This window comes from Phascolarctos cinereus, unplaced genomic scaffold (assembly GCF_003287225.1).
Source record: "Phascolarctos cinereus isolate Bilbo 61053 unplaced genomic scaffold, phaCin_HiC Scaffold_3;HRSCAF=262, whole genome shotgun sequence".
In the NCBI taxonomy this organism is placed as follows: domain Eukaryota; kingdom Metazoa; phylum Chordata; class Mammalia; order Diprotodontia; family Phascolarctidae; genus Phascolarctos; species Phascolarctos cinereus.
Window position 1 is genome coordinate 114,689,548 of NW_027555736.1, and position 27,860 is coordinate 114,717,407.

Genomic DNA, 27,860 nt, shown 5'->3' on the forward strand with positions numbered 1-27,860 from the left:
ACACGGGGAACAGTGAGTACAAAGACACAGAACCAGGTGTGAGGAACAGCAAGCAGGCCAATCATGGAGTCATTTTTAAGGAGACTGGAAAGGTTAGAGGGGACCAGGTTATCCAGAGCTTTAAATACCAAATGGAGGAGTTCCTTAGATCAATTTGCATAGGCCTGTAACCCATGGAAATTTATTTAATATTGGATAAGTCTTTACAGATAAGTGGCTTGCTTTGGTTGAGACAGCTAAAAACTATAAAAGGTGAGATTTGAATGCAGATTTTTCTGATTTGTGGTTCAGCATTCTATCTGCTATGCTATGCTACTTCTCAGATGCGGTATAGTCCATGTGAAATATTTATGGCCTGAAAAATATTAAATGATTTCAGAGAGTTTTGTTCACACACCCCCAAGGAGAAAAATTGATACCCTACTAGTTTCATACCTTTGAAAATTCTGTTAACTGATATGGGCTTATCTCCATGAATTGAGCCTTTTCCTCCTTCCAGACTGAATCCTAAACCAGCAGATGTCTTTTCGAGAGTTATAGTACAGATGGTAACTTCAGTTGCTGGGGAAAAACAGAAGGTTAAGTAAGGGAAGTTTACTCTTCTTCCAGGCTCATTTATTGAGACATCATTGGCAAAAAATCAACCAGCTGTTGTGCACATTTACTGACCATCATACTCCCTTCACTGAGTCTGCCCCCATTTTGATAAAAGTAGCCCCACTTATAATGGCACTAACTTCCTCAAGTGGGAGGCTAGGGGTTGGGTGTGTACTGCCTGGGAATGAGACAACCTCTGAATCTCTATTTCCACCCACTCTTCCCAGGCACAAAAGACTGAGGCTTCAGCCAGAGGGCTCTTTGCCCTTGGCTCTCAGACTCTGATGGACAGCCTAAGCGCTTCTTGGATCTCTACTTGAAGAGGAATCCTGTCTTCTCTGATATTCAAGAACCAGATATTAGCCTCATAATTTGCTCCACTCAGTACTAGCTGTACTAACCCACCCCACCCAAGCTCCTGCACCTACCCTGACCTCTAGTTTCTTAGAGAGGCAGTTATAATGGCAAGAGTGTGGGACTTAGAAATAGGAGATGTGGGTTCATGTCCTAGTTCATTTATTTAATAGCTGGATGACTCTGGGTAAATCATTTAATTGCACTGAGCCTGTATTTTCTTTCTTTTATTAAAAAAAATGTTCTCTCTATGCCTTTTGTCTTTATATCTGGGTCATTTCAACACTACCCCCCTCCTCCAAATTGAATCCTCCCTGGTAATAGAGAAAAAAAAACAAGTATGCAAAATCATTCAATACAAGGACTACATCTGAGAAGTTATGCAATATTCTGTCTAATCTATCAACTCTCCATTGTGAAGGAGACATTATATTTCATTATCTCTTCCCTGAGACTTTCCCTGGGTTTTTTTTAGTTAATCAGAGTTCAACTTCTTTTTTTTTGGTGGGGGGGGCTAGGCAATGGGGTTAAGCAACTTGCTCAAGGTCACACAGCTAGCAAGTGTTATGTGCCTGAGGCCAGATTTGAACTCAGGTCCTCCTAAATCCTGGGTCGAAGCTCTATTCACTGCCCCAGAGTTCAACTTCTTAGTAAGCTTTTTATTGACATTGTCCTAATCATTACGTAGAGGTTCAAACCATTCTCTTGATTTTGTTTATTTCACTCTGCATCCATTTATATAAATCTACCCATTTTCTCTGATTTTCTCATGTTCATAACTTCTGACTCCCAATAGCATTACTTTATATTCATATACCAGTTTTTTTTAATCATCCCCAATTGATGGGCATCTAGTTCTCATCATTATAATCACAAATAATCCTGACATAAATAATTTGATATATATTAGACCTTTGTTCCTGTCTGTAACTTCTTTGAACCATGTGCCAAGTACTGGAGTCAAAGGATATGGAGCTGATCCTCCATTTTCTTATCTATAAAATGGGGATACTAATATTAGAATTATTTCCTTCACAGTGTTGTTGGAGGGCTAGTGCTCAGTGATACATAAAGAGCTATATGAATAATGGCAGAAGCCAGGGGCTGGGAGTGAGATTCCATCTCCATTAGGCTTCATTAGGTTCTCATTTATAAAATAAGTGAGTTGGACCAGATAATCTCTAAAGTTCCTTTCAGCTCTATGAATCTCCAAATCTATTATTAGCACAAAATCTAGGCCTTTATTTGGCCCTTAATGGACATGTTATTGTGTGTGTAATGTACATGCATATATGTAATACATGTAATATCATATGTGTATATGTAATATACACATTACATGTGTGTAATGCACACAATATTGTAGGTGTACATAATATGTGTGTATATCATATGCCTTTATGTTTTGTCATGTGTGCATAATATAAAAGTCTCATATAAGATTTTATTATAATTTTATGCGTATTTATATGTTTATATACAAATATATGTGAAGATATATATAAATTAGGATTTTACAACTTTTATGTGGAATGAGAAATAACTCTAATAAAGGCTTGGCCTTTCCCCCAAAAATGGAAAGTTCATGACTATACTTCTTGCCCATTCCCTGTAAAATCTCACCTCCAGTCTAGTACTTTCAAATAGATTTTTTTAATTTAAAAGACTGTCTTCAGGGGAGGTTAACAGTCCCATATTTAAGGACACAGTTCCCAAAGGTACTTCTCATTAGGATGTTGTCATTTCCTTATGTCTAGACTTATCTAGACATCCATCCTTGAAATGGAGACATGACATCGGAGAATTTTTTTTTTTGGCAAGGCAATTGAAGTTAAGTGACTTGCCTAAGGTCACATAGCTAGTAAGTGTCAAGTGTCTAAGGCCAGATTTGAACTCAGGTCCTCCTGACTCCAGGGCTGGTACTCTATCCACTGTGCCACCTAGTTGCCCCTGAGAATTCTTTTAAAATTAGGGTACCTAATTTATAAAAACTTTTGGAATCAGTCAAGTCTCCCTCTTGTCATAATTGAAGGTTAAGGAGGCCATTTCCTGGCAAAATGTTGTAGAGAGAACCTTGTTTAAAATATAAATTTAGTTTAAAAATCAAGGGATCTTGGGGCAAGTCACTTAGCCCCAGTTGCCTCATAAAAATAAAAAATCAAGGGATCTTGACTCTCTTCCAGGTTATGAGGGGTGCCATGGTGGAGCACCTATATGGTAATGCCCAAGTATCAGCTGGTCAGTCTGAAGATGCTGTCTTGGGTTGTAGCCTAGGATTCCTTCCCCATTATGGACCACTACATGTTTTGAATTTAGCCTGATTTATATACCAGCATATTCCCATATTCCAAAGAGCTGGACTTCTTAATCACTCAGTTGACTAGCATTTATTAGAGACCGACTATATACCAGTTACTAAGGTAAGCACTAGAGATACAAAGAAAGGCAAACAGTACCTTCTCACAAGGAGCTCACAATCTAATGAGACAATGTGTAGCTGACTATATCCAAACCACATATATACAAGATAAATTGGAAATAATCTCAGGAGAGAAATTATTAGCATTTAGAGGGATTGAGAAAGGTTCTTGCACAAGATGAGACTTTAACCAACACTTGAAGGAAGACAGGGAAGCTAGGAGGTGAAGATCAGAGAGAAAGTCCTAGGCATTAGGAAACTAGGCTAGTGAAAATACTTGGAGTCAAAAGATAGAGTATCATATATGAGGAACAGTAAGGAGGATGGTGTTATTGGGTTGCAGAATACATGTTAGGGAGAAGGGAAGGAGGTATAAAAAGACTGAAAAAGGAGAAAAGGGCCAGGTTATGGAGGGCTTTACAAGCCACAGAATTTTATATTTGATCCTTCAGGTAATAGGGAGCCACAAGAATTTATTGAGTGAAGGGAGTGGGATGGGAAGAGGGTGTGTGACATGAGGGACTGTGTTTTAGGAAGATAAGGTTGGTAGGTGAATGGAGGATGGCTTAGAGTGGTAGAGAGAGACAGCAGGCTATTTCGAGAGTCTAGGTACGAGGTGATGAGGGCCTGCCAATATCAGAGCTGAGAAGCCGGTATACATAAGAAATGTTATGGAGGTAGAAACTACAGGATCCAGCAATTAACTGGATCTGGCAGAGGTGGGGTGAAAGGAAGTTGTGAACTGATGAGATCACCAAGTGAAATAGTACAGAAGAAGAAGAGAAAAGGGCCCAGGACAGGGCCTTGGGGAGTATGTGTGGTTAGCAATCAATCCACCAGGAAACTTTATTAAGCACAGTGTCCTCATTTTGCACTGGCCATACAAAGACCAAAGTGGAATAGTCCTAAACCTCAAGCAATTTACATTCTAATTGGGTAAACAACATGTGTGTGCATATCTGCTTTGCATGTGTTTATACATACTACCTAGGTATGTGTATAAATACACATATATAGTTTACATGTTCATAGATACATATATATGTGCACGTCTAGGTAGTGCCTTCAAACACATACAAAACAGATACAATGCAACCTGGGGTGGAAAAGTGGGGAGTAGCAGCTGAGGGGGAAGGGGGCACCAAGAAGGACCTCCCACAGAAAGGGCAGGCCCTCTAGCTGAGTCTCCAAGGGTCTCCAAGAGATGTTAGTAAGGAGAACAGTCCAACCACTGGGGACAACAAGGGCAAAGGCACAGGGATGAGAGATTGTCATGTGTGAGGAATGGCAAGAAGTCCTATGTGACTTGACTGAAGAATACATGGAAGGAAGAATAATGTGTATAATAATGCTAGGAAAGTAAGAAGTATCCAGATTGTGAAAAATTTTAAATGCCAAATATGACTTTATATTGCATTCCAAAAGTGATAGGGAGCCACTAGAGTTTGTTGAGCTGAGGAGTGGGGATATGTGTGTGACATGGTCAGACCTGCCAGTTTAGTGACAGTGAAGATTTGGTGGAGAAGAAATTGGAGGGGAGGAGAGGATTGAGGCAGAGAGAACAATTAGGGGCTATTTCAGGGGACAACCTCTGCTTACAGAGCGTGACAATGGCTCAGTAGTTGTATAAGGTGTTCAAAGCATGTGCACGTATTTTTTTGGGGGGTGGACTAGGCAATGGGGTTAAGTGACTTGCCCAGGGTCACACAGCTAGTAAGTGTTATGTGTCTGAGGCCAGATTTGAACTCAGTTCCTCCCGACTCCAGGGCCAGTGCTCTATCCACTGCACCACCTAGCTGCCCCTGCACATACTATTTCATTTAATGCTCATAACAGCTGTGTAAGTTAGATCCTATTGTTATTCCCATTTTCCAGAACAGAGAATTGAGGGGCTCCAGGGGGTTAAGCGGTTTGCCCTTGCACAGCTAGCAAGTACCTGAGGTGGTATTTAAACTCAGATCTTCGAAAAGAAAAAAAAAGTAGCCGGACACTTTTAGATTTAATCTGCATTATTAATATTTTCTCCACCACTTTCTGAAGTCTAGACAATTAACAAAACCATAAACAAGCCCTGATCTGTAGCCTTTTCCAGTTTGCAAGGTGCCTATATGCACATGCTGAAAATTTCCTGATCCCCTCTCCCTGAAGTCAGAAGGAGCTAGTTTCAGCACACACCTGAAGCAAACAGGCTGAAAAGGAGGAGATACACTTGAGTGATATTACAGACATAAATCAATAAGACTTTGTAACTATTGGCTGGTTGTGGGCTGTGAGGGAGAGAACAGAGACAAAAAGGATACATTGGTCTTACGCTTGAGTGACTCTGATCAAGGATCCTGGTCAACAGAAATAGGGACATTAGAAAAAGTGGCCAATTTCTGTCAGGGTTTTTGTTGCTGTCTGGTTGTTTGCTTGGTTTTTAGAGGTTAGGAGGGACATTAGGATATAGAGAGTAAGATTTGTTTTGAAAATGTTGAGTTGGAAAGGTCATCCTAAATTACATCCTAAGTAAAGATGGAAATAAATGACTGTGGAACTCAAGGTAGTGGTCAGAACTAAAGCTAGAAATGTGGGAGACATCCATATGCAGGTGGTAAGTGGAACCACGTAATTATGGAAACCTTGCAGTGCAATGGAGAGAAACAAACAAAAAGACATCAGTTCAGTTCTTCCTTTGGCTTTGTGACTGGAAAAACTAAGTGCTCAATCATCTTCTTTTTATTGTCCTATGTTGTGGAAATACTTATTTTATTCCACAAATAAAAAAATAAAATAAATAGAATTAATTAAGTTCTCAGTTTCTTAGACAACTCTCCTAAGACTTGAATGGCCTTCCTAAAACACCTAGTTTTTCAGGAGTGCCATGAATAGAGTAGAAGAAACCCATGCAAATCTATTCTTCCTCTCTCGGCCTCTTTTATTCCAAAATCACTCCTGTCAGCACCAAGCACAGTGAGTTGCAGAGCAGATGCTAACCTGCCTTGTTAGAAAGAATTCCCCACCTCTTTCCCCATCCCAGGTGGCCATGATAATGAAATCATAACAAACTTAAAACCATGGAAGTGGATGAAAAGAGAATGATCCATGTTTAAGACAAAGCACAACAAAACTGCATTTCCAAAGAGATCAGAAACTATGTTCTTGACTTACAAGGACAGATTTCAGAGGGTTTTTGAACTTGGAACAGGGGTGGAGAAAGAGAGAAATTATATCTTTGCTTCAGTGTGATTGGTTTCCTTTGTTATCCTATGCATTTTATTTTATGCAGAAAAAAAAAAATCATTCTAAGACTTCCATAATATTTGACCAACCTATCAGAGGAGATCCTGATGCACAGAAATGTTTAGAACCTCTGAACTAGAAGAAACCAACTGTTTCTGGCCTGACTTAGAATAGAATTGACTTCAACATTCCCACAGTCAGTGACATATACAGCAACAAATTCAGTTACTGAAAGACTTTATAGAGAAAATAGTTAAAGAAGTTATTCTTTTGTTCTGACATTTTGTCATGTCAGAAAATCTGTTTAAATGTAAATTGAATGATTAGAGTCTGTTCCTGTGCTAGGTCGATTCTAAAAATTATCTCATTGACAGTTACAATATTCCCTAAGTAGCTAGACTTTACAGGGATTAATATAACCTGTTTATCAGCATCTACTTTTCCCCCTGCCTTCAGAGGAGTAAGGCTGCTCCAATTGAGGCCAACAAACTTCTTAGTGAGTTGAGTTTCTTTTGCAACATTTTAAAAGGCACTTTTCTAAGGCTTCACACGATATTCTTGAACACCAGCCAAACAGACCTTCTTAGGGCTATTGTGCTAACAGAGAAATGAGTGTACACAGTTCACTGCCAGCAACAAAAAGCTATTAAAAGTTACACATAGTGTTTTCAGGAGTGCTGTGAATGGAATAGAAGAAACCCATGCAAATCTACTCTCCCCCTCTCAACCTGTTTTATTCTAAAATTACTCCTATTGGCATCAAACCCAGTAATCAGCAGGTTTTCGGTTTTTTTGTTTGTTTGGGGGTTATTTTTGCCTTTCAGTTATTGCGCCAGCTGCAGCACGGGAGAGTAGGGCAAGGTGTGTCCTTACATCCTAAGGAGGAATAACTGCCTACAATTTAAAGCACCCTCTCTATTGTTCAGTCACAATTCTGTTTTGCTACATAGTGAACTCCTTAAAGCTCCATTTCTAGCCTTAACATATCATCCAGGTTCAAGTCTAAAATTTCCAAGAGGCCTGAACGGGACACAGAGACTCACATCAGCAATACAGCAATAGACTTGCATGGTCTTCCTAAAACTTAACATGTCTAGGACTGAATTCCTCTTCTTCCCTCCAAAAGAACTGCTTCTCCTTTTCTTCCTCCTCTTCCTCCTCCTCCTTCTCCTCCTCCTTTTTTTGCACATGATCTAATTACCCTATTTATCTTGATACTATCATACTCTTCCTTTTGTAAGCTTCCTCCCTTTCATCTCCCAGACCCATGTATTCAATTGCTCATTACATTCTGCTATTTTTTTTCTTTTTTGAAGTCAATCATTTCCTGTCCTCACAAAAAAAGTCAGCCTCCTTTTGATAAGAGAAGATTACTCTCACCTCTTTCTAGATGTTTCTGCACCCAGGGGTGACTGCACACAGCTATCCCACGTCCCTTTCCCCCCGACTCAAAAATGCCTTGGGAGTGTGAGTCTTTTGCCAGACTTCAGCTAGAAATCGTGCCTCTGACCAAGAGTTAAAATAGAACAGAATCCCTTGTATCTCCCTCTGTACCCAGACTGACATGGTTAAAAGAAGCTTTACTGCCAGAGGATTTATTAGACCTGAGTTCTAATCCCAGTTTTGCCACTAGCTATGTGACTCTAGACAAGTTAATTGATCTCTCTGTCCCTCCTTATCAGAGAAATGAGGGGACTGGACTAGATAGGATCTAGTCACTTGATGATCTTTAAACTCTCTTTCAGCTTTAAAATTGTCTGATTCAAATTTGGAACAAAATTTTCCATTAATATTAATGAAAGGTGCTTTTTGTTTCCAGCATTCTATGTGCTATCATTTGGAATGTTGCCATGAAGTCTGGCTTCCTTAAGGATGAATAAGCTAGATATTCTGATATGATCTTTCAGGAAAAAACTGGAAAGGAAAGAAGTGGGAGGGGGTGTTCTTTATTCCATTCACAGAATTTATGAGGATTATCTATGAAAATGCTAAACTTCCAGCTGTATGAGCAAAGCATCCAGTTATACAGGCCACTATATGTGTGTGTGTGTGTGTGTGTGTGTGTGTATGTGTGTGTATATATATAATACATATATATATGTATATATATATACATATATATATAATACATATATATATGTATATATATATATATACATATATATTTTTTTTTACCATGGCATGAAGGCACTGAAGAGATCCAGTTGGTCGGCCAGAGAATAAGAATTGGCCCCAAAGAAATGTCAAAGCAAAATTTGCAAATAAAATTAAGTTCACAGAGTGAGCAAATAATCTCATTTGATGAGAGTAAAAAGAGAAGATTACAGGAATAAAGCCTGAGATTTGAAGAACTCCCTGGTTTTAGGACAGGAAGAAAAGGGACCAGATAGAACAGTCAGAGAGTCAAGAGAGGAATCAGCATTAAATAGTTTCACAAAAGCAAAAGGAGTATGTGGCTGCAGATTTTCCTCTATAAAATCCCTAAATTATTCTGGCTGGGGTGCTACCTCCCTTAAGGAGGAGCCTGCTTGGTGTGTTACCCGGAATAAATGCTTTTACTTGGAAAAAAAAAGGTATGTGTATTGGGGGGTTACACTCACTAGGGTGCAATGCTCCAGAGAGTCAAAGTGATTAGGAGGTGACTTATGACCTTGGACAGTGTAGTAGTGATGAGAGTGGAAACCAGATTTCATATCTGAGCATAAGTTGAAATGGGTCACTTCCTCAAAGCAAAGAAATCTACAAATATTAATACAGAGTAGTTTACCCTCCAAACAAAGCCATTCCTGAAGCAAAATGTGATAACTTGGATTGCAGCTGGCTATTGGGAAGCATGTCTTTATTTATTGACCAAAGAAAGGCTGCTAAAATCTTGTGCTGTCTGAAATCAGTCAGCCCTTTATTCACTGTTTCATACTATATCACTATTAAGGGAGAGAGAAAAACTAAATAACACGTGGATTCTGCCTTCACGGAGCTCATAATTTAGAAGGGAGGTACACCAGAGATAAATATAATACACCATGTCCTACAAAAAGTGCCAAGCTATGCATAGCTCTTCCACCCAAGGGCTGTGAGCTCTTCCACCCAGCACGTGCTTGCCTTCCCCCTGCCTCCAGATGCGGCACCACCTTCTCTCTCTCTTAAGTGTTTGAACTTGCCACTCCAAAGTTCCCCATGGATGCTGCTGCTGCTGATCTCATTGTTGACAGTGACTCCAGAATGGACAAAGCTGGCTTTGCAGGAGACAATGCCCCTCGGGCTGCCTTTCCTCCCATTGTTGGGTGCCCCAGACATCAGGGTGTGATGGTGGGTTTGGGCCAGAAAGACAGCTAAGTGGGGGATATGGCCCAGAACAAGAGAGGTATTCTGAGCCTGAAGTACCCCATTGAATGTGATAATTTTATTTCAACAAAATTAGTTTTCTTTGTAATCTTATTATTTTATTTCATACATTTAGAAATTTCATTCTGAGAAGGCCTCCATAGGCCTCATCATAATGCCCAAGTGGGCCATAATACAAAAAAAAAAATACTAAAAAAGATCCCTTGCTCTGGACCAAGAAGTACCATGTCGGACTTCAGAATCTTACACAGGTACCTGACACTACTACCACTGTTACCTGACCCTTAAGGGATATCAAATAGGACACTCATAAAGTACAAAAGTTCCTGAATATCTTTTGTTCCCTAATACACACATACCATTGCTTTCCCTAAGTAGTCCCAAGACCAGGCACCAAATCTTTGGGGATAAAGAGTTCTTAACTACATCACAGAGAAGGAATCAAAGGGTTATGAGGTGCCATGTTATCTATGGACTTCAGAAAAACGGGAAAACTTACTTGGTTCTGTGGAAACCTCACTGGCTGCTGAAGATGTAGACTCAATGGAAGAATTCAGCCCTGTCTCATCTTCCTGCATTTTCCTCGTAACGATAACGGCCTGCTTTGGGTCTCGAGCTTGCCGGATGATGGCCAAGGCTTCATTATGTGTGGTGCCTTTAAGAGATTTCCCATTAATGGAAAGGACCTCATCTCCTTTCTGTATGGTCCCTTCTTGAAAGGCTAGTCCATTAGGAAATACTCGGTGAACCTGAATATAACACAAAAAACAAGGACCGATACATGAGAACAGAGAAAATCCCATCCTAACAAAGTCCATGCAACCTTCAGATCATTTTGTCACAGTGGAACTCTATCACACTGTTAGATGTCTGGAACTAAAGATGAAACAAAGTGTTTGCTCATCCTCTTTGTCCCAAATAATAATCACATCTGTGTAGTATTTAGGGTTTATAAGGCACTTTCCTCACCACAATCCTATGGGGTGGGTAGTACACAAATTAATATTTAGTATGGTTTAAATGTGGAAAGGCAACTTGGTTTAGCAGATTGATGCAAGCCAACCTCAGAATCCCCAGTCCCCGGAAGACCTGAACGAAGACGCTTCACCTGGGGAGGACCAGAAAGGGCAGGGATGTGGTAGCCACTGCCAACATTTGCCTGGTTGGTGGGCAGAAGTGACCCTTTCTTATCAAGGCTTTCTGACCCTTCATTCATGTTCAAATCACTGAGCAGCCCCTGTCCAAACTCCCAGAGGCCTGAGCTGTGGCCAGAAACTGTAACTACTTACTGTGATTGCCTTGTTTTCTAGATCAACTCCTCCTGCTAAACTGAATCCAAGGCCAGCCCCTTCTTCCTTATGCAAAATGGTAACATGAATGCTGTCAAATTGCTGTGGAAAGAAAATATTAAAATGTATTTAAATGCATTTGAATGATTAATCTAAGCTACTTCTTGGTTGTGTGACCTTAGGCAATCTGTTTTCCCTCACTGGGCTTCAGTTTCCTCACCTATTCAATGGCTAGAATCATAGAATGTTGGAGCTAGAGGTAATATTCCTCTATCCTCTCATTTTACAGATGAAGAAACTGAGACCAAGAGAAAAGAAGGACCTAGCCAAAAGAAATAGAGGCTTGATCTAAAATCAAAATAAACAAGTAAATAAATAAAAAATAAAAAAGAGGGCAAATTTGCCTTTTCTAGATTTTTTCCTCCCACTTTTTTTGCTCTTCTGTCTATACTTTTAACATGTTAACAGATAAGGACTTAAGATGTTAGTCTTACCTGGAATATCTTCACTATGACTGGAACATCTATAAGACCTAAAATACTCAAGTAACAAATCTCTAATTGTGGAATTTCAGAGAGGTTGGGGAAAACATTTTGAGTCAGGGAACTGTCCTGGTGTGCCTTCGATATATAAATCATCATGTAGTACTACACTGAATCCTATGGCCTACTTCGAACACTAAATGGAAGTAACAGCTATGGACGACAGTTTGACATATGAGACTGCTGGGGATCTGTAAGGATGTAGAGGACCACAGGCTGTTCATGAGGTCTCACTGATGGGCAGAGGCCCCTCTTGGGTGAATGATCTATGAGCACAGGTCCCGTTCTATGGATCTTTAACAATCTTTAACTCCCCTAGTTATTGCATGGTTATTAGCAGTCTATTCTGGGATTGGAGTCAAATAAGTGCACAAGATGTGCATGCACTGTCCTTAGCACAGCATGAGCTCTAAGTCATTGTAACTTGATAAGAAGTTCCTGTTACTTTGCTACTTAAGTGAATGCTTTGTAAAAATAAAACTGAGTTGCTTCCATCTTGTCTCCCACCTCATCAATGCGCATTCCAGATAGAAGGTTAAGCTGGCCTTATCCCTTCAAAGTTAGTATAGGATCCTTGCTCTTGTGATGAGCTGAATTAGTTGTATACAACATGAGACTTGTTATTACAGGCATGCTTATGTAATTGTATACCTACTAGGTATATACTCCAAAGAGATCAAAGAAAAAGGAAAAAGACCTATATGTACAAAAATATTTATAGTAGCTCTTTTTGTGGTGGCAAAGCATTGGAAATTGAGATACTCAACAAGTGGGGAATGGCTGAACAAGCTGTGGTGTATGATTGTGATAGAATACTATTGTACTATAAGAAATGACAAAGGGAATAGTTTCAGAAAACCTGGGAGGACCTATATGAGCTGATGCAAAGTAAAGTGAATAGAACCAGGAGAACACTGTACACAGTAACAGCAATATTATAATGATGATCAACCGTGAAAGACTTAGCTGTGCTAATGCTGATGAAAGACAATTGTGAAGGAGTCATGATGAAAAATGTTATCCACCTCCAAAGAGAGAACTGATGAACTCTCAGTACCAATTAAAGTATAAATTTCTCACTTTCTTTATTTTTCTTGGTTTTTTTTGCAACATGGCTAATATAGAAATATATTTTGTATGATTCCACATTTTAGTTGATATCATATTGCTTGCCTTCTCAATGGATGGGGGAGGGACTGGAGGGAAGAAAAGAATTTGAAAATCAATTTTAAAAAATGTTAAAAATAAATAAAGAATATTTAAAAAAAAACAAATGCTGCAAGTTTGCCTGGAATCAGTCAAATTCACTGAACTATAGTCTGTAGACTCTTTACTATTAGATCACTACAGGAAAAATATCACATTACAAAGCAATTTGATGGTTGAGAACTAATGCTTAGAAAGGACACTTACCTTTAATGTGCTTCATCTAGTGCCTTCACTTCCTCTATAAGCTTCTTTAATTCTTCCCGAGTAAGTAGAGAGATAACAGATTGGCCAGATCCACATGTAGACTGAGGAGAATTGCTACCCTCCTCTACATCCTCCTTCTCTGTCAGACCCTCAGAATAGTCTCTCAGCTCAGAAAGGCTTTCATATTAGTGGGACAAGAGAGAAAAATAACATACTGTGAGAAGAACTTCACTCCACCATGGACTGTGAAATTTGGAGGACTGCAATTGATGTCATCCATAGTCTATGCATGCCTAAGTAAGCCATGTGGGACTGAAAAATTATAAAAACTTGCTTAATAGATATTAGATGAGAGAACCTTTAGAAAGAAGAGAAGGGAAGGGGAGGGGAGGGGAGGGCAGGGAAGTAGCTCTGTGACAACTTATCTGTATAAGTTTGGACAAATTGTATTACCTATCTGGGCCTTAGTTTCCTTTTTTTGTAAAATGAGACAGTTAGATGTTCTCTAAAGCTGCTTCCAGATGTAAATCCTACCTATAATCCTACAAAGCAAACTCAGTTAAGACCCAGTCTTTGGGTAAAGGTCTTAAACAGGGAACATCCGATCACGGTTCTTCTAACACAGAGTAGCTAGCTGCTAAGGGAATTCTCCCAGACCCATTTTAACTATTTTCCCAGGAGTGTAAAAAATTCCAAGTGTCCTTAGATTCTAGTTTATCACCAAGTCTGCTCAAAGTCTACATTCATAATCTGATGATGGGAATAACTATCTTTTGGACAGAAGCAGGATTAGACAAAGTTCACTAGGGCATGTGCTCTGCAGTGGAGACTCCTGAGGCCTGTAACCTATTCATAGACATGAAGGAGGTACTCTAAATGGCTTACTTCAGTGAAAACCCCATGTCCATAGAAGAATTTTCATTCGAAGGACTGACAGCCCTCATATCTTCCACAGGTGTTGGAGATGACCTTTCCCGAGGGTTCCATGGACTGTGCCCACAGGAGACTGGAGATGGAGGAAGGCAGAGGAAAGATTTCATTAAGGCTGATGACACCTGGCTGCTGATGGAGTAGAGCTTGCTAGATTTCTCCTCGGTCTCCTTCATCTCACAAGCCTGGTGCGTGGTCAGGGGGAAGCTCCGTGCTCTCTGTATTGGAGCATTATTCACAAGGAGGCACTGTGACTCAGTGATCTTTGCCTGGAGCAGATTCAAGAGATCACTGTCAGTGTTGTGGCTTTCCTGAGGGCTAGATGGACGTGCTGGTGGGGGTGAATCAGACAAGTCTGAGTCCTTGGGAACTGAAATAGCATCTGAGTCCAGGGGCAGAAGGGTCTTTGCAGAAGCCTGCTGCTCAGTAGTATGGTGGGTACCTGGAGAGAAAAGCCCAGTGGTGACTCCTGCATCTTGTTTACCAGATTTCTCCCTCTCTGAGAGGGAGAGCTTGGGAAGTAGCCTCTGGTTTCCTTTCTCTAGGGGATGAGAAGTACTGAATGTCTCGAAAGAACTGATCCTTTGTTTGATTGATGAAGCTCTGCCTGAGAACAGAGAGCGCTCCCTCAAACTGGGACTGGGTTGGGCAGGAGTGCTTTGATCTGGTAGCGTTTTGGGCTCTGTGGTTCCAGATCGATTCCGCAGTCCTTTCAAACTCTGACGAAACCAGGCTGGTTTGGGGGCTACTGGAGGGCCTTTCTTTACACTGCTATTTTCTTCAGCTTTGTAGCCTTTGGAAATGTCACCTGCAGCTTCAAGCTTCTGCAACACCCCATCAGAGAGGCCACATTTGCGGCTTTCTTCACTGGAACTGACATTAGACCTGAGATCTAAGTGACCGTGGTCTTCACTCATGGTGGGGCTAAATAAATTTTTGATGCAATCGGAAATTCGGACCCAAGGGTCTTCCACAGTAGTGTCAAAACTGTAATCTACCCGGGCTTGTCTTCTAAGTAAAGGATGCTTCACTAGCGAGATGGTGCCTGAGCAACAAAGAATGAAAGAACTTAAAATTTACGCTTTTATATGAGAATAGGCTAATTAAAAAGTTGATATCTCTAATGTTAAGGAAATAGCTGAAAATGGGAGTGCCTGGTCATATGTGGTACATGGAAAGGTAACGCTGCTGGTTAGGGCATTGTCATATAACTCCCAGCCAGACGTAATTGATTCTACTAAGGGAGAAAGGGAAAGGGAAAAGGAAGGGAACATTTGTTAAGTGCCTACCAAGTGCCAGGCACTGTGCTAAACCTTTTACAAATAGCATTTAATTTGATCCTCACAACAACCCTGGGAGATAGGGGCTATTATTATTACCATTTTACAGTTGAGGAAACTGAGACTGATAGAAGTTAAGTGATTTGCCCAGGGTCAAGCAGGTAGAAAGGGTCTCAGTTAGGATTTGAATTTAGAAACCTTGGGCAATAACTTCATAGAATTAAAGCACTCTGGAGGTGGAAGAAACCTCAGAGATTGTCCAAAGTAACCTTTTGGTTTAACAGATAAGGAATCTGAGGATCAAAGAGGCCCAAGGTCTCACAGATAGTTGCTAAGAGAGTCATAAATTTTATTAATAACATGCTGGCCTTGTTAATAAAATGATCAAATTACCCAGAAACCATGTCTGTCAACCCTTTTCAATTGTCACATTAGTATGGTTGAATAGGTAGAGCACTGAACTTAGAGTCAGGAAGACTTGCATTCAAATCCTACTCTGTGCATTTACTACCTATGTGACCCCAGGGCAGATCTCCCTGTTCTGAACAGAGTGTTCTTTTGGCAATACCCCAGTGGCTCCCAGTGAAATAATCCAAAAATTAAATCACATTCCTTTAACTTTTAAACATTTAACATTTCCTTTCAGCATTTAGCTTTTAATTCTATTTTAAAAAAAATAATGGATTTAAATGATTTAATTGTTAATTAAAAGTCAGAGACAACTCTGACTTCAAACATGTTATTTTTGACTAGTTCACAGAGTTAGAGCTGTAGGAACCTCAGGGGTCATCTGGTCCAACATCCTCATTTTACAAATGAGTAACATTTGGGGATGCCGGTAACTTGCCCAGGGTCACGTAGGTAGTAAGTGCACTGAGTGGGATTTGAACCAAGTCTTCCTGACGCCAACTCCAGTGCTCTACCTATTCAACCATACTAATGTGACAATTGAAAAGGGTTGAGAGACATGGTTTCTGGGTAATTTGATCATTTTTTTAATAAGGCCAGCATTGTTATTAATAAAAGGATGGTGATTTGGCCATCTCTCTGAGACCAAAGACCCTTAATGGCAGTGGCTCACAGTTTACATGCCCTTCGAAGAGTAGGGGTTTCTGAGGATGGCAATCAACTCTGAATGATTTGTTAACTAGTCAGTTTGTTAACCAATGGAAGGTGGGCTATATTAAAATGAGTGTCTTGGGGTACATGACCTGTGTCACCCAAATCTTGGTCAAAGAGACATCAATTTCCTTATCACCTGCCTGACAAAAGGGAGGATCCACATTTTCCAGACCTGTCAGAGCAAACACAATGAGCAGGAATATACCCATTGGCTTAAAATTAGAACTTCTTTTACCATCTGATTAGGTCTTGGCCTCAGTAAATCTCTAAGAGAGATTTCCCACACTGGTTGTGCTCTGGATGAGGAACTAGAAAAAGGGAAAAACCTTGGTCCTGATTCAATAATTAGTTAATAAATACAAGAGAGAAATAATTAATGTCTCACACTAGTTAGACTTAGCAGCTGGGCAGCTTGGTAGTGGCACAGTATATAATGTTGGAATCTGAATTAAGAATAACTGAGTTTGAATCCTGCCTCAAAGATGCTATCTGTGCAGCCCTAGGCAAGTCACCTAATACTTGGAGATTATAATAATATCTATTTCACAGAGTTGTTGTGAGCAACAAATAAAATGGCATATGTAAAGTGTTTTGCAAAATGTAAGGTGCTGTATAAATGTTAGCTATTGTTGTTATTATTGTTGTTGTTATTAATAGCCTTCTGATAAGAATAATGATTTTGAGAAAAAGAAGTGGATTGCGTCTTTCTTGGAATAAAAAAAAAATGAGAAAACATAGTAAGGCCTAGAGATGAATGACTTGCCTAGGGTCACACAAATACTAAGTAGCGTCGTCAAGGACCCAGGCAGGCCCAGGTCTTCAGTCTCCACATCCATTATTCTTTTCCTCTGCATCAAACTATAGGCAACAGAAGCTAATTTTCATGGCTGCTTTTGTAAATGATGTCAAAAGACCATGGGATTTAGAATTAAGAGACCTGGGCTGTAGCTATAGTCTTGCTACTGACTAGCTGTGTGATGTTGAGAGAATCACTCCACTTCTCTGGGGGTCATTTGCCCCATTTGTAAAAGGGGCGCCCAGGAATCAATCCCAAGGGAGGTTTTGGACTTTGAATTGGGACTATGCCCTTTGGCGACTGAATTAAGCTATGAAAGTAATCCTCTTCCCCTCCCTAGAGACTGCTGTGGTGCAAAAGGGGAGGGAGGTTATGCTTTCCATACGTTGGGGGAATATGTTTGTATATCTGTGGTTATCTTTAGATGTAAATATTCCTCTTTGTAAAGGCCCCAGTGTCTTCTAATAGCAAGAGTTAACTAACATTTATATAGCACTTTGTGCAGTTATCCCTTCCACATCGTGACTTTCCCCATTGTAGTTTTGATATATTGCAGCTCTGCATAAGAAATTAAATGGGAATTTTGGGGAAGTTTTGCAAAAGCCAAAGATGACACGTGATGGCCAGCAGACAACACAGAAAAGGTTTAGAAACTCAGAAATGCATAAAACATATGTATAGTATTGCATAGTATCCACATATTTTATCTTTTAATATCATAATAATTCAGACCTCTCTGGCATAAAAGGAGAGCCAAAAAATTTACGTTCCAGATCTCGGGAGTGCTGCACCCTTAGCCCCCCATGATGTGAAAAGGATAACTGTATACATTATCTTATTTGAGCCTCAAAACAACCTTCTCAGATAAGGACAATGGACATTATTATCCCCACTTTACAAATGAAGAAAATGAGGCTTTGAAACATGAAGGGTCACAAAATTAGTATCTGAGGCTGAGTTTGAACTCAAAGTCAGGAGCTCTTTTGGTGGAATTCCTAATTCCCATAGAAGATTTCTTTTGAACACTGAGTATTTCAAAGTACCTTCTCTAAGACCACTTTTGATCCAAAGTATTCTCTATCACTGGATAACTACCTTGTAGAGAGGCATCTATAGCTACATCATTCATTTACATCCTTTCTCTGATCTAGAATACGTTCTATATACATCATAGACTTAAGGCCTTCAGTATGATAGGTTTTACATCTTCTAACACCATGTCCTCACACTGTAAAATAATGGAATGAAATTCACAATGACATGTGAATTTAACAACTGGATATTTTAAATGCAGCTTCCCATAATTTCAATAGTATTGCCTTTGAACCTACTGCTACTACTACTACTACACACATACATACTTCATCTCAAATCTCATTTCTTTTAGTTATGAAGGTATAAAGAATAGACATAAGCACACCATGATGATGTCTCTTTGAGTGTCACTGGATAATTGTACAGGAAATGAAATCAGGCTAGTTAGCACATCAGCTCTGCATAGTCCCTTCTCAGTGTTATTTCCCACACTATTGTTTCACATTACCCCTGTTGGCTGAGAGGCAGCATGGCATAGTAGATAGAGTAGTTGACCTGGAAGCCAGGAAGATATGGGCTCAAATGTTGAACATCCTAACACATCCTAGTTGTTTGATTATGAGCAAATCATTTGACCTCTCAGTGCCCCAAGGCAACTCTCCAAAAGTGTAAGTTGCAATGAGTTGTTGATCTGCATTAGTGGAGGGAGTTTCCTTACTAAGAAATTCACACAGAAATGAATAAGAGAGAAAGACAGAGAAAACAGAGACAGACAGAGAGAGACAATGAGAGAAGAGAAGAGGACAGGACAGGACAGGAGAGAAGAGAAGAAAGAAGAGGGAGGAGGAGAAGGGGGAGAAGGAGGAAAAGAATGAGGATAAGGAGAAGAAGAAGAAGAAGAAGAAGAAGAAGAAGAAGAAGAAGAAGAAGAAGAAGAAGAAGAAGAAGAAGAAGAAGAGAAGGAGGAGGAGGAGGAGATGAATTTTCATCTGTTAATGTTTAAGAGGAGAAGCAGTATAATGTGGTGGATAGAAAGATGGCATAAAAATTAGGAGACCCAAGTTCAAACCCTGCCCTCTGGCACATCTTTAAGAAAGGTTAATGCATACACGAATACACAAAATGACTGTTTGACTTTCACTCAAGTTTTAGAATCAACCTTTTCAAGTTCATTTTCAGAACTCACAAATATATCCATTCCCCAGACAGATGTTGTACATTCAGAAGCATGTAAAACCATTTAAAATCCAAACATACCTGTCCTGGAAACATTTGCTTGCTCTGATCCTGTTGAAGTTGAGGCAAAAGCCTCAGCACCCTCTGCTTGAATTGAAACTCTTGATTCTGAACAAGATGGGACTTCACCCAGAGTTGTAACAGTTTTCTTTCCCCGTAGCTGCAGGTTTCCCACTTCCTGTGGTGTAAACAGGAAATATAGTCTGTCAAAACGTCATGCTCTAAATGGTAATAATTGCTATGGGCACAAGCCATCTTTGTGCTTCTGATTTTATCCTCAGCATAAATCTTAAGTAATGCTCAGGCTTTTGCTTTAGATGAAAAAAAATTGTTTAACAGCTTTACAATGAACCATTTCAGCTACTTGGTAGTGAAGGGTGGGGGGAGGGCATGGTGGAAAAAGTTTAATGTCATCTCTTCCTATGCACTGTGCAGGGCTAAAATGGGTTACAGTCACTGGACTAACCAACCTTGTAGCATTGATTTCCTGTTGCTTTAAAAAGAATTTCAATGCAGAAACCATCACATTCTTTCTAACCAGTTAGTTTGTGGAAAGTTGGTTTATCATAAAATTAAATTAAATATAAAGCTTATAATGCACTAAAAGTCAAAGAAAAGGACTTCACAGGACCTCAGATACAGAATTGGGGAGGGGGGTAGAGCAGGGCAGGTAGCTGATGTACTTTTAGGGGCAGACTTGAGGAGAAAAGCCTGAAAAGTGTTTTCTTAGGTTTCAAGGAAAAGGTCAAGAGGATTATTATTCAGTCACGAGATCATGATTCCTGCCTGCTTGATGGTCCCCAAGGCTCAGCAGCTAGGGCAGCAGCCTGTTTCCTGGACCTCCTCTTGTCACCTGCTCTGCTCTTCAGAGGAAGCAATTAAGTCGGTGCTTTGTGTCTTCCGCCTTGTATTGAATTTTATGTCTCTTATCTGTGCATGCTGAGAACAGATTGCCATCTGAGAAAGACATCATTGAAATAACTCCCTAACATTCTGCAAATTAAAATACTATTTAAAGCTGTTCTTTCCTTTGTGTTCTACTCATTTAAAAATGTAAGTGCTGCCTGGTCCTTTGGGCTTTCTTTAAGCTGACAAGATGGTGAAGGCAGAGGAAATTTGTCCTATGAGGCATTAAATTGGGACTATACGAGGCCTTGGAATTTAAATTACCTCAAAGTAAGTATCTAGACAGACAATAGCCATCACGCGGTATATAGAGGTAAGATGGTGTGGTAGATGGAGCAGGGGTTTGGGGCTGAGAAGACTCGATGCAAATCTGCCTCAGACGATGTTCCTCTGTCCTTTGCTCTCAAAGAAGACCAATGACATCAGTCATGTCTTGACTGGCAAGTGAACCGGATTTAAGCGAGGCAGGGCTATGCAAAGTCATCAGCCTCACTCTCTCTTCCAGGGTTGTTGGAATTCAGTGACAAGACAGAGATCAGGACCCCTCGTGATGGCCCCAGATGCAGTGGGAGACCTTGGTCTTTCTAAACTAACGTCTTTCCAGCTCTCAGTTTGTTTGAGGCAACACTCATTCAGTAATTAAAGGACAGATCAGAATGGAGGCAAAAGAGGCCTAGTTTGCCTTCACAAAAGAATCAATATGGGAAGGGAAGACCCCAGATATTTATGAGCTATGTGACCTGGGCAAGCTACTAAAGCTGTCTGGGCCTCTATTTCCTCATCTGCAAAATGAGGAAGTGGGAATGAATGACTTTTAAGACCCTTTCCCACTCCAAATCTATGATCCTAATGGAATTCCTAAAGGAATGTGTAAATAGGAAAAAATTCATTTAAATGAAAACCAGACAAAACTAAAACGTAAACTGTGCCAGCCTGCCCTAAAATGATGGTTTTAGAAGGACCGTTTGGATTTCCACCAAGATAATGATCTTAAAGAGAATGGAACATCACAGAGGACACAATGGCTATGTAGCATAAAGGAAAGAATTCCAGCTCCATGGTCAGAGGACCTGGGTTCAAATTCTGGGTCGGTCACCTTTACCTGTGTGACCGTGGGCAAGTCATTTAACCCTGCTGGGTTTCACTTTCCACAGCTCTAAAATGAGAAGGCTGTAGTAGGCGACCTAAAAGGTCCCTTCCAACTCTTCATTTCTGATCATATGACTGGATGACCTCAAAGTTCATTTCAACTCTCAATCTATGATCCTATAATTGGCAGACAGACTTCTACAGAACATGTAAAAATATGCTACTTTTAATGGAATTTTCTATCCTTAAGAAGATACTACACTTAATCTCAAATGAAAAAAAAAGTAAGGGTGCTGTGTACACAAAGGAATGTGATGCGGCTCAAAACAAAACAAAATACTTGATTGGCCAATTCTCTCTGTACTATCTCTGTAGCCCAACCAAGCATTCTGGAGAGAGGGTCTTCCATAATCAGACAAGTATTTGTCACGCTCATGTGGCAGAGTACCTCCACTAGAGTAAAATGACTGCTGGAGAGACTTCCTGGTCCTGGCTCCTGTTTGCTCATACCCAACACATCTGCCATCCATTTTGTTTTCTTCAGGCTCTTTGGGGGAATGCTTATTTGGCCTCCTAAACTCAACTTAATTTGGATTTCTAATATATGTCAGAGAAGCTTTCTTTGCTTTTGTTGCTGAGAATATTGCCCCCAGCTCGGTATGAGGGAGCCACATTTTTTTTTCCTGCTGAAAAGAGCCCATTAGTCAAACTGTGCCCTCCAGCACTACCAGTCCACTTAAGTGGTTATGCTTCAGTAGTTAGTACAACTCCTTCACTTCCTGTTCTGTTTCCAAGGCCACCAAAAAGGTGACTTCGAGGTCCACGGTGAGTGCCCCCTTGCACTCTATTTCTTAATCCTTAAGTTTTGCCGTCTGATCTCCTAGGTGCTCAGTCACAAAGATAAATGACATCCATTTAAAAAAAAAAAAGGAAGAACTACAGCAACTCATCAGCTAAGTACAAAAGCAACCACATCCTGTTCTTTGCGGAACTGAACTTCCTTTTTAGCAACCTGCGCTCCTCTTCCTCTTCAAGATTTCAGGCTCTCACAATGCTGCAAATAGCTCAGTTTGTTTCTTTGTTCAATAGTTCTTTTTTTCTCTCTCTTTCTCCCAGATTCTAATTTCAAAACACTTAAGGTTCAAGTTCTGTATCTGTCACTAATTTTCTATGTGACCTTGGGCCAACCAGTCACTTAACCTCCCTAGGCCCCAATCTCCTCATCTGTACAATGAGGGGGTTGGGCTAAATGACATCTGAGGTCCCTCTGATTCTGTGAATCCAAGTTGTTGAGTTATTTCAGTCACATCCAATTCTCCATGACTCCACTTGGAGTTTTCTTGGCAAAGACACTGGAATGATTTGCCATTTCCTTCTCCAGCTCATTTTGCAGATAAGGAACTGAGGCATACAGAGTTAAGTGACTTGCCTAGGGTCACATACCTTGGGAGACTGGATTTGAACTCAGGTCTTCCGGACTCCAGCACTAGTTCTCTATCCACTGTACCAGCTTACCACCCCTATGAACCTAAGTATCTATATATTATTTTATAAGACTTAGATAAGACCTTTAGTGCTAAATAGCTAAGTTGACTATGAGAATCTAGATGTTGGACCTAATAAAATATATTGAAATCCCGTGGTCTGGCTGTTCTACCTGCCTACCTCCCTATAGCAGACTGGAGCGAGGCTGGACCCATTAATGAGTAACAACTGGAAAATATTTTCTTAATGGTGAGAGATGGAAGAAGTCTGGAAAGAGAATAAGAAAGCAAACATCTAAATGGACAAAAATTGATCAAGTAGCATTTACTAAGTGCCCACTGTACACCAAGTTAGGCAAAAATGAAACACCTCCTATCTTTAAGGAACTTATTTCCGTAAGGAAAGGCAATATGGACATAGAATGATAAGACAGTATGTTTTTTCCTTAGGACACATAGTGGACTTGACAAGCATGTCTGACCTGGGTAGTAAAGAACAGGTAGATGGTCCCATCTCCATGAATCAGAATTAAATACCATTGGCATAGTCTTAATGCAAAACTAGAGAGTAGTTCTCTACAAAAAAAATACTTGTGGCTTCTGCTCATGTCTCTGTCCCTCTAAGTGCTGAACTTCCTGACTACACAGGCATTGTCCGAAGTAGATTCGTTGACCTCGGGCTTGGCCTGGGGCATATACTTGGCAGAGGAACAATGCAAGGCTCCCCTTCTGAAAAATAACACCCCCCCCACCAGCCTCCCATAGCTAAAGTTCCCTGCTACACTTTCACCCTTCACAGGTCAAAAGGAAGGTGTACTGAGTATCTTTTCACCTAAGACCCCTGGCTCAGGAAGCAGAGGATATGGGCCTCAGTTTCCTCATCTATAAAATGAGGGGAGTTGGACTAGATGACTTCTAGATGACCTTTCTAGCTCTAGGGCTATGATCCTTTCATCTTAAATGGTCTTTCGAGCACTTTTTATTAACCTTATAACTTAGGTGGAAGCAGTGTGAATTGAGAGCCAGCCTCAAAAGGAAGATGGACCTGGGTTCAAGTCCTGCTTCTGACCTCTACTGACCACTGACACTTATTTAACCTATCCACAATCTAAGCAACTCTCTGGGAATAAGTTTCAGAGAGGGCTTCAACCTGCCTTGGTAGAGGTAGAGTTCTCATACTGATGAAAGTTCAGATCCAGTCCCTTTCCTTATGTCCTGAGAAGGGGGTTGGTTATTTACCCAATCAACCATAAAGTCAAGCTTGTCTACACTCATCTAGCCAATCCTAAGTTTGAGAATCATTCCCAAATTTGATTGAGTGATCTATCATTTTTGATGCTGCTTTGGGTCTGCCTTAAGAATGACATGTATCTTCTTCACATGTGCTTGAATTTTTCAACACAAGGAATTACTACCACCACTTAGAAATAAGTATGTCACCCCTTTCCACTAAAATATAGTTACTACATAGCTAGAGAGCCAGCCTTGAAGTCAAGGGAGCTGTGTTCAAATCTCTTCAAGTCTCTGACATATACTGGCTGGTTGACTCTGGCCTCGTCATTTAGTAGCCTCTCTGTGCCTCCGACAATACTCTAAATGATAAATCACAAAACAATTACTGTTCTTCTTTGGGAGACAAGTTTACTCACCAAGAGATCCCTATACCCATATAATTGTTAATTTAGGCCATACACTTACACACACAAAAAAAATTAGAGTTACATCACCCTTGCTCTTGCTATTATTTCTAGCCTAACTATAGAATCCCAAGTCCTAGAAAGAACCTGGAGTAATTGTTTAGAATGTCCTCATAAGTCCTACAAAGAAGACAGTGTACATTCAGGGTACAGGCAGGTGTACTTCCAAATGATTACAGCAAAAAACGTTTCTATCTGTAACAAAAAACCTCCATCACTTCCACTGGCAGATGTTTTTAAAGTAGACATAGCTAGCAAGAGATATCAAATTATTATAGGCTTGATGAAATGCCCAACTTCTTTTAGAACATTTCAAGAACAGACTCCTAAAAGTCCTCTAGCCCAATTCTCTCATTCTACAGATGTAAAATTTGAGATCTAAAAAAAGGTTAAGTGACAAAGCTCATCTAGTTTTATCAGAGATGAGGTTAGAACCCAGGTCTGCTGCCATTCTAGTACTTTTTGAATTATACTATCAATGGAAGGGGGTGGTGTTAATGGCTATCTATGCATTCAGTTTGCATGTGATTCAGAATATCAGAGAGATTCCCGGGAGGTCTACTCTGGGCATACCCATACTCTCTGATCCTCAGTTTTCTCATTTAAAATAAGAGGCGTGAAATAAATAACATCTAAGCTTCCTTATAACTACAGCATCTTAAGAGCTTTCAGAAAGAGAGACTGTCGGGGTAGCTAGGTGGCACAGTGGATAGCCCACTGGTCCTGGATTCAGGAGGACCCAAGTTTAAATTCAGCCTCAGACACATAACACTTACTAGCTGTGTGACCCTGGGCAAGTCACTTAACCTCATTGCCTACCCCCCCCCAAAATAAGAGAAAGACTGTAGATTTACTTGCTAGATCTACCAAGTTTCAAACATGCCTTTCTAAATTTAAATTAAGATGAAAAACTAATTTCTAACTACATACTAAAAGAAGCAAGCTGTGATGGAGTAGTAGAGATCCTTAAGATCTACTGGTCTGATTGGAAGATCTGACGGTCTAGCCAATCATCAGCACTGTATTTATGGTAAACACTTAGTGGATATTAATGCAATAACATCTTACTTGGTCCTTAGCTGGAGACATTTGTTCAACTGATACTGGAATCTCTTTCCCATCAAGGCTCTGCTGCTGGTCACTAGTGGCTGCATCTGTTTTAAAGTATTTTCTGGGTGGAGGTTTGGGCTTGGAAGACGTGGGCTTTCTAACCAGAATCTCAAAGGATTTCTTGACTTTCAAGGGCGGGTGGCACTCCTCAGTCCTCACTGGAGTTTGGCTTTCTGGACTGGTTCTTGAAGATGAAAGCAACAAAGCTGGCCCCTGGGTCACTGGGATGTCCACACCAGCAGTTCTTGGCTCTGAGTCCGATGGCTGCTGGGGGCTGCTGTTGGTGCTATTCCCGACGGATGAGACAGGGGTGTAACTGCTATCACTACTAGATCGGATCATGACTTTCTGAGACCTTCGGTGGAAAGGAATGGAATTCTTCTCACTCTCCTTTTCACATGTGGGTCTGCCATGCCAGCTACTCTCTAGTCTCTTAATACCTGCAATCGGGACACAGTCAAAACTTCTGGAATAAGATTTATTTATAACATAATAATACAATTCTACACTATTGCTTATGTTTCTAGAATTATACTAGGCATCACCAGAATACAACAGAAGTATTCAAGGACCTTATGAACTTCTGTCAGGACAAGACTTCCACCTACACTTTATAATTTAAAGCCTGGCCCCCAAGGAATGTATAGGTAAGCTATGACTCAGTAGTGTTCTAGACTGTGATACCATGGACCTGAGTATAATCTTGGTCAGAGATGAGGGAGATAGAGAGAGACAGGGAAGTCTCTCACAAAATCTTTTTTGCTCTTGGCCTCATCCATAATTTCCCTTATGATCATCATAATTTTGTTCCTATTTTCCCCTGAAAGGGCCCTCAGTTTCCCCTCAAGTGGTTAACATTTTAGTTTAACAGGAAATCAAATACAGAATATATTTTATCTAACCTCACCAAAAAAAATGGACAAAAGTTCAAACCCATTCCTTTGACAGTTAGGAAAAGTTTTTCCTAACTCAAATAGGGAACTGAAAATCCTGATAAAAAAAAAAACAGCTCTGGTTCCCAAAGCACTGCTCATTCTATCACAACTGAATGTTGCATTAGCCAATTTTATTAAGACTATGGACTTGATGTTTGGGATAATGAAATCTTCCATAAGAGGTGGGACTATCATGAGTGGAGTAGTATATGTGGATTAGTAGATAGATAGATATAGATAAAGATAGATATACGGACACAGATAGATGAAGGTGAAGAAGGAGAGAGAGAGAGAGAGAGAGAGAGAGAGAGAGAGAGAGAGAGAGAGAGGAAGGGAGGGAGGAGGGAGAGAGAGAGAAAAGAAGAGAGAGAGAGAGAGAGAGAGAGAGAAGAGAGAGAGAGAGAGACAGAGACAGAGACTGAGAGAGAGAGAGAGACAGAGACAGAGACAGAGAGAGAGAGACAGAGACAGAGAGAGAAAGAGAGAGAGAGAGACAGAGACGAGACAGAGAGAGACAGAGAGAGAGAGACAGAGAGAGACAGAGAAGAGACAGAGAGAGAGAGACAGAGAGAGAGAGACAGAGAGAGAGAGAACAGAGAGAGAGACAGAGAGAGAGAGAGACAGAGAGACAGAGAGAGAGAAGACAGAGAGACAGAGAGAGAGGACAGAGACAGAGAGAGAGACAGAGACAGAGAGAGAAAGAGAGAGAGACAGAGAGAGAGAGAGAGAGAGACAGAGAGAGAGAGAGGAGAGAGAGAGACAGAGAGAAGAGACAGAGAGAGAGAGAGAGAGAGAGAGAGGAGAGAGAGAGACAGAGAGAGAGAGAGAGAGAGAGAGAGAGACAGAGAGACAGAGAGAGAGAGAGACAGACAGAGACAGAGACAGAGAGAGAAAGAGAGAGAGACAGAGAGAGAGAGAGAGAGACAGAGACAGAGACAGAGAGAGAAAGAGAGAGAGACAGAGAGAGAGAGACAGAGAGAGAGAGACAGAGACAGAGACAGAAAGAGAGAGAGGAGAGAGAGAGACAGAGAGAGAGAGACAGAGAGAGAGAGACAGAGA

At 40.5% G+C, this 27,860-nt stretch overlaps 1 protein-coding gene across 1 annotated transcript in view; it reads right to left on the minus strand.

Moving 5' to 3' along the window:
• The window catches only part of IL16 (interleukin 16), a 164,242-nt gene that overhangs the window by 1,966 nt on the left and 134,416 nt on the right, over positions 1 to 27,860 (minus strand). Inside the window, exons 13-19 of the mRNA XM_078151619.1 lie at positions 25,825 to 26,306; positions 19,602 to 19,758; positions 14,067 to 15,156; positions 13,193 to 13,358; positions 11,227 to 11,328; positions 10,437 to 10,686; positions 436 to 561 (exon numbers count right to left, since the gene is read on the minus strand). Of these exons, the coding sequence (XP_078007745.1) occupies positions 436 to 561; positions 10,437 to 10,686; positions 11,227 to 11,328; positions 13,193 to 13,358; positions 14,067 to 15,156; positions 19,602 to 19,758; positions 25,825 to 26,306 (2,373 nt within the window). The remainder of the gene's footprint in view (positions 1 to 435; positions 562 to 10,436; positions 10,687 to 11,226; positions 11,329 to 13,192; positions 13,359 to 14,066; positions 15,157 to 19,601; positions 19,759 to 25,824; positions 26,307 to 27,860) is intronic.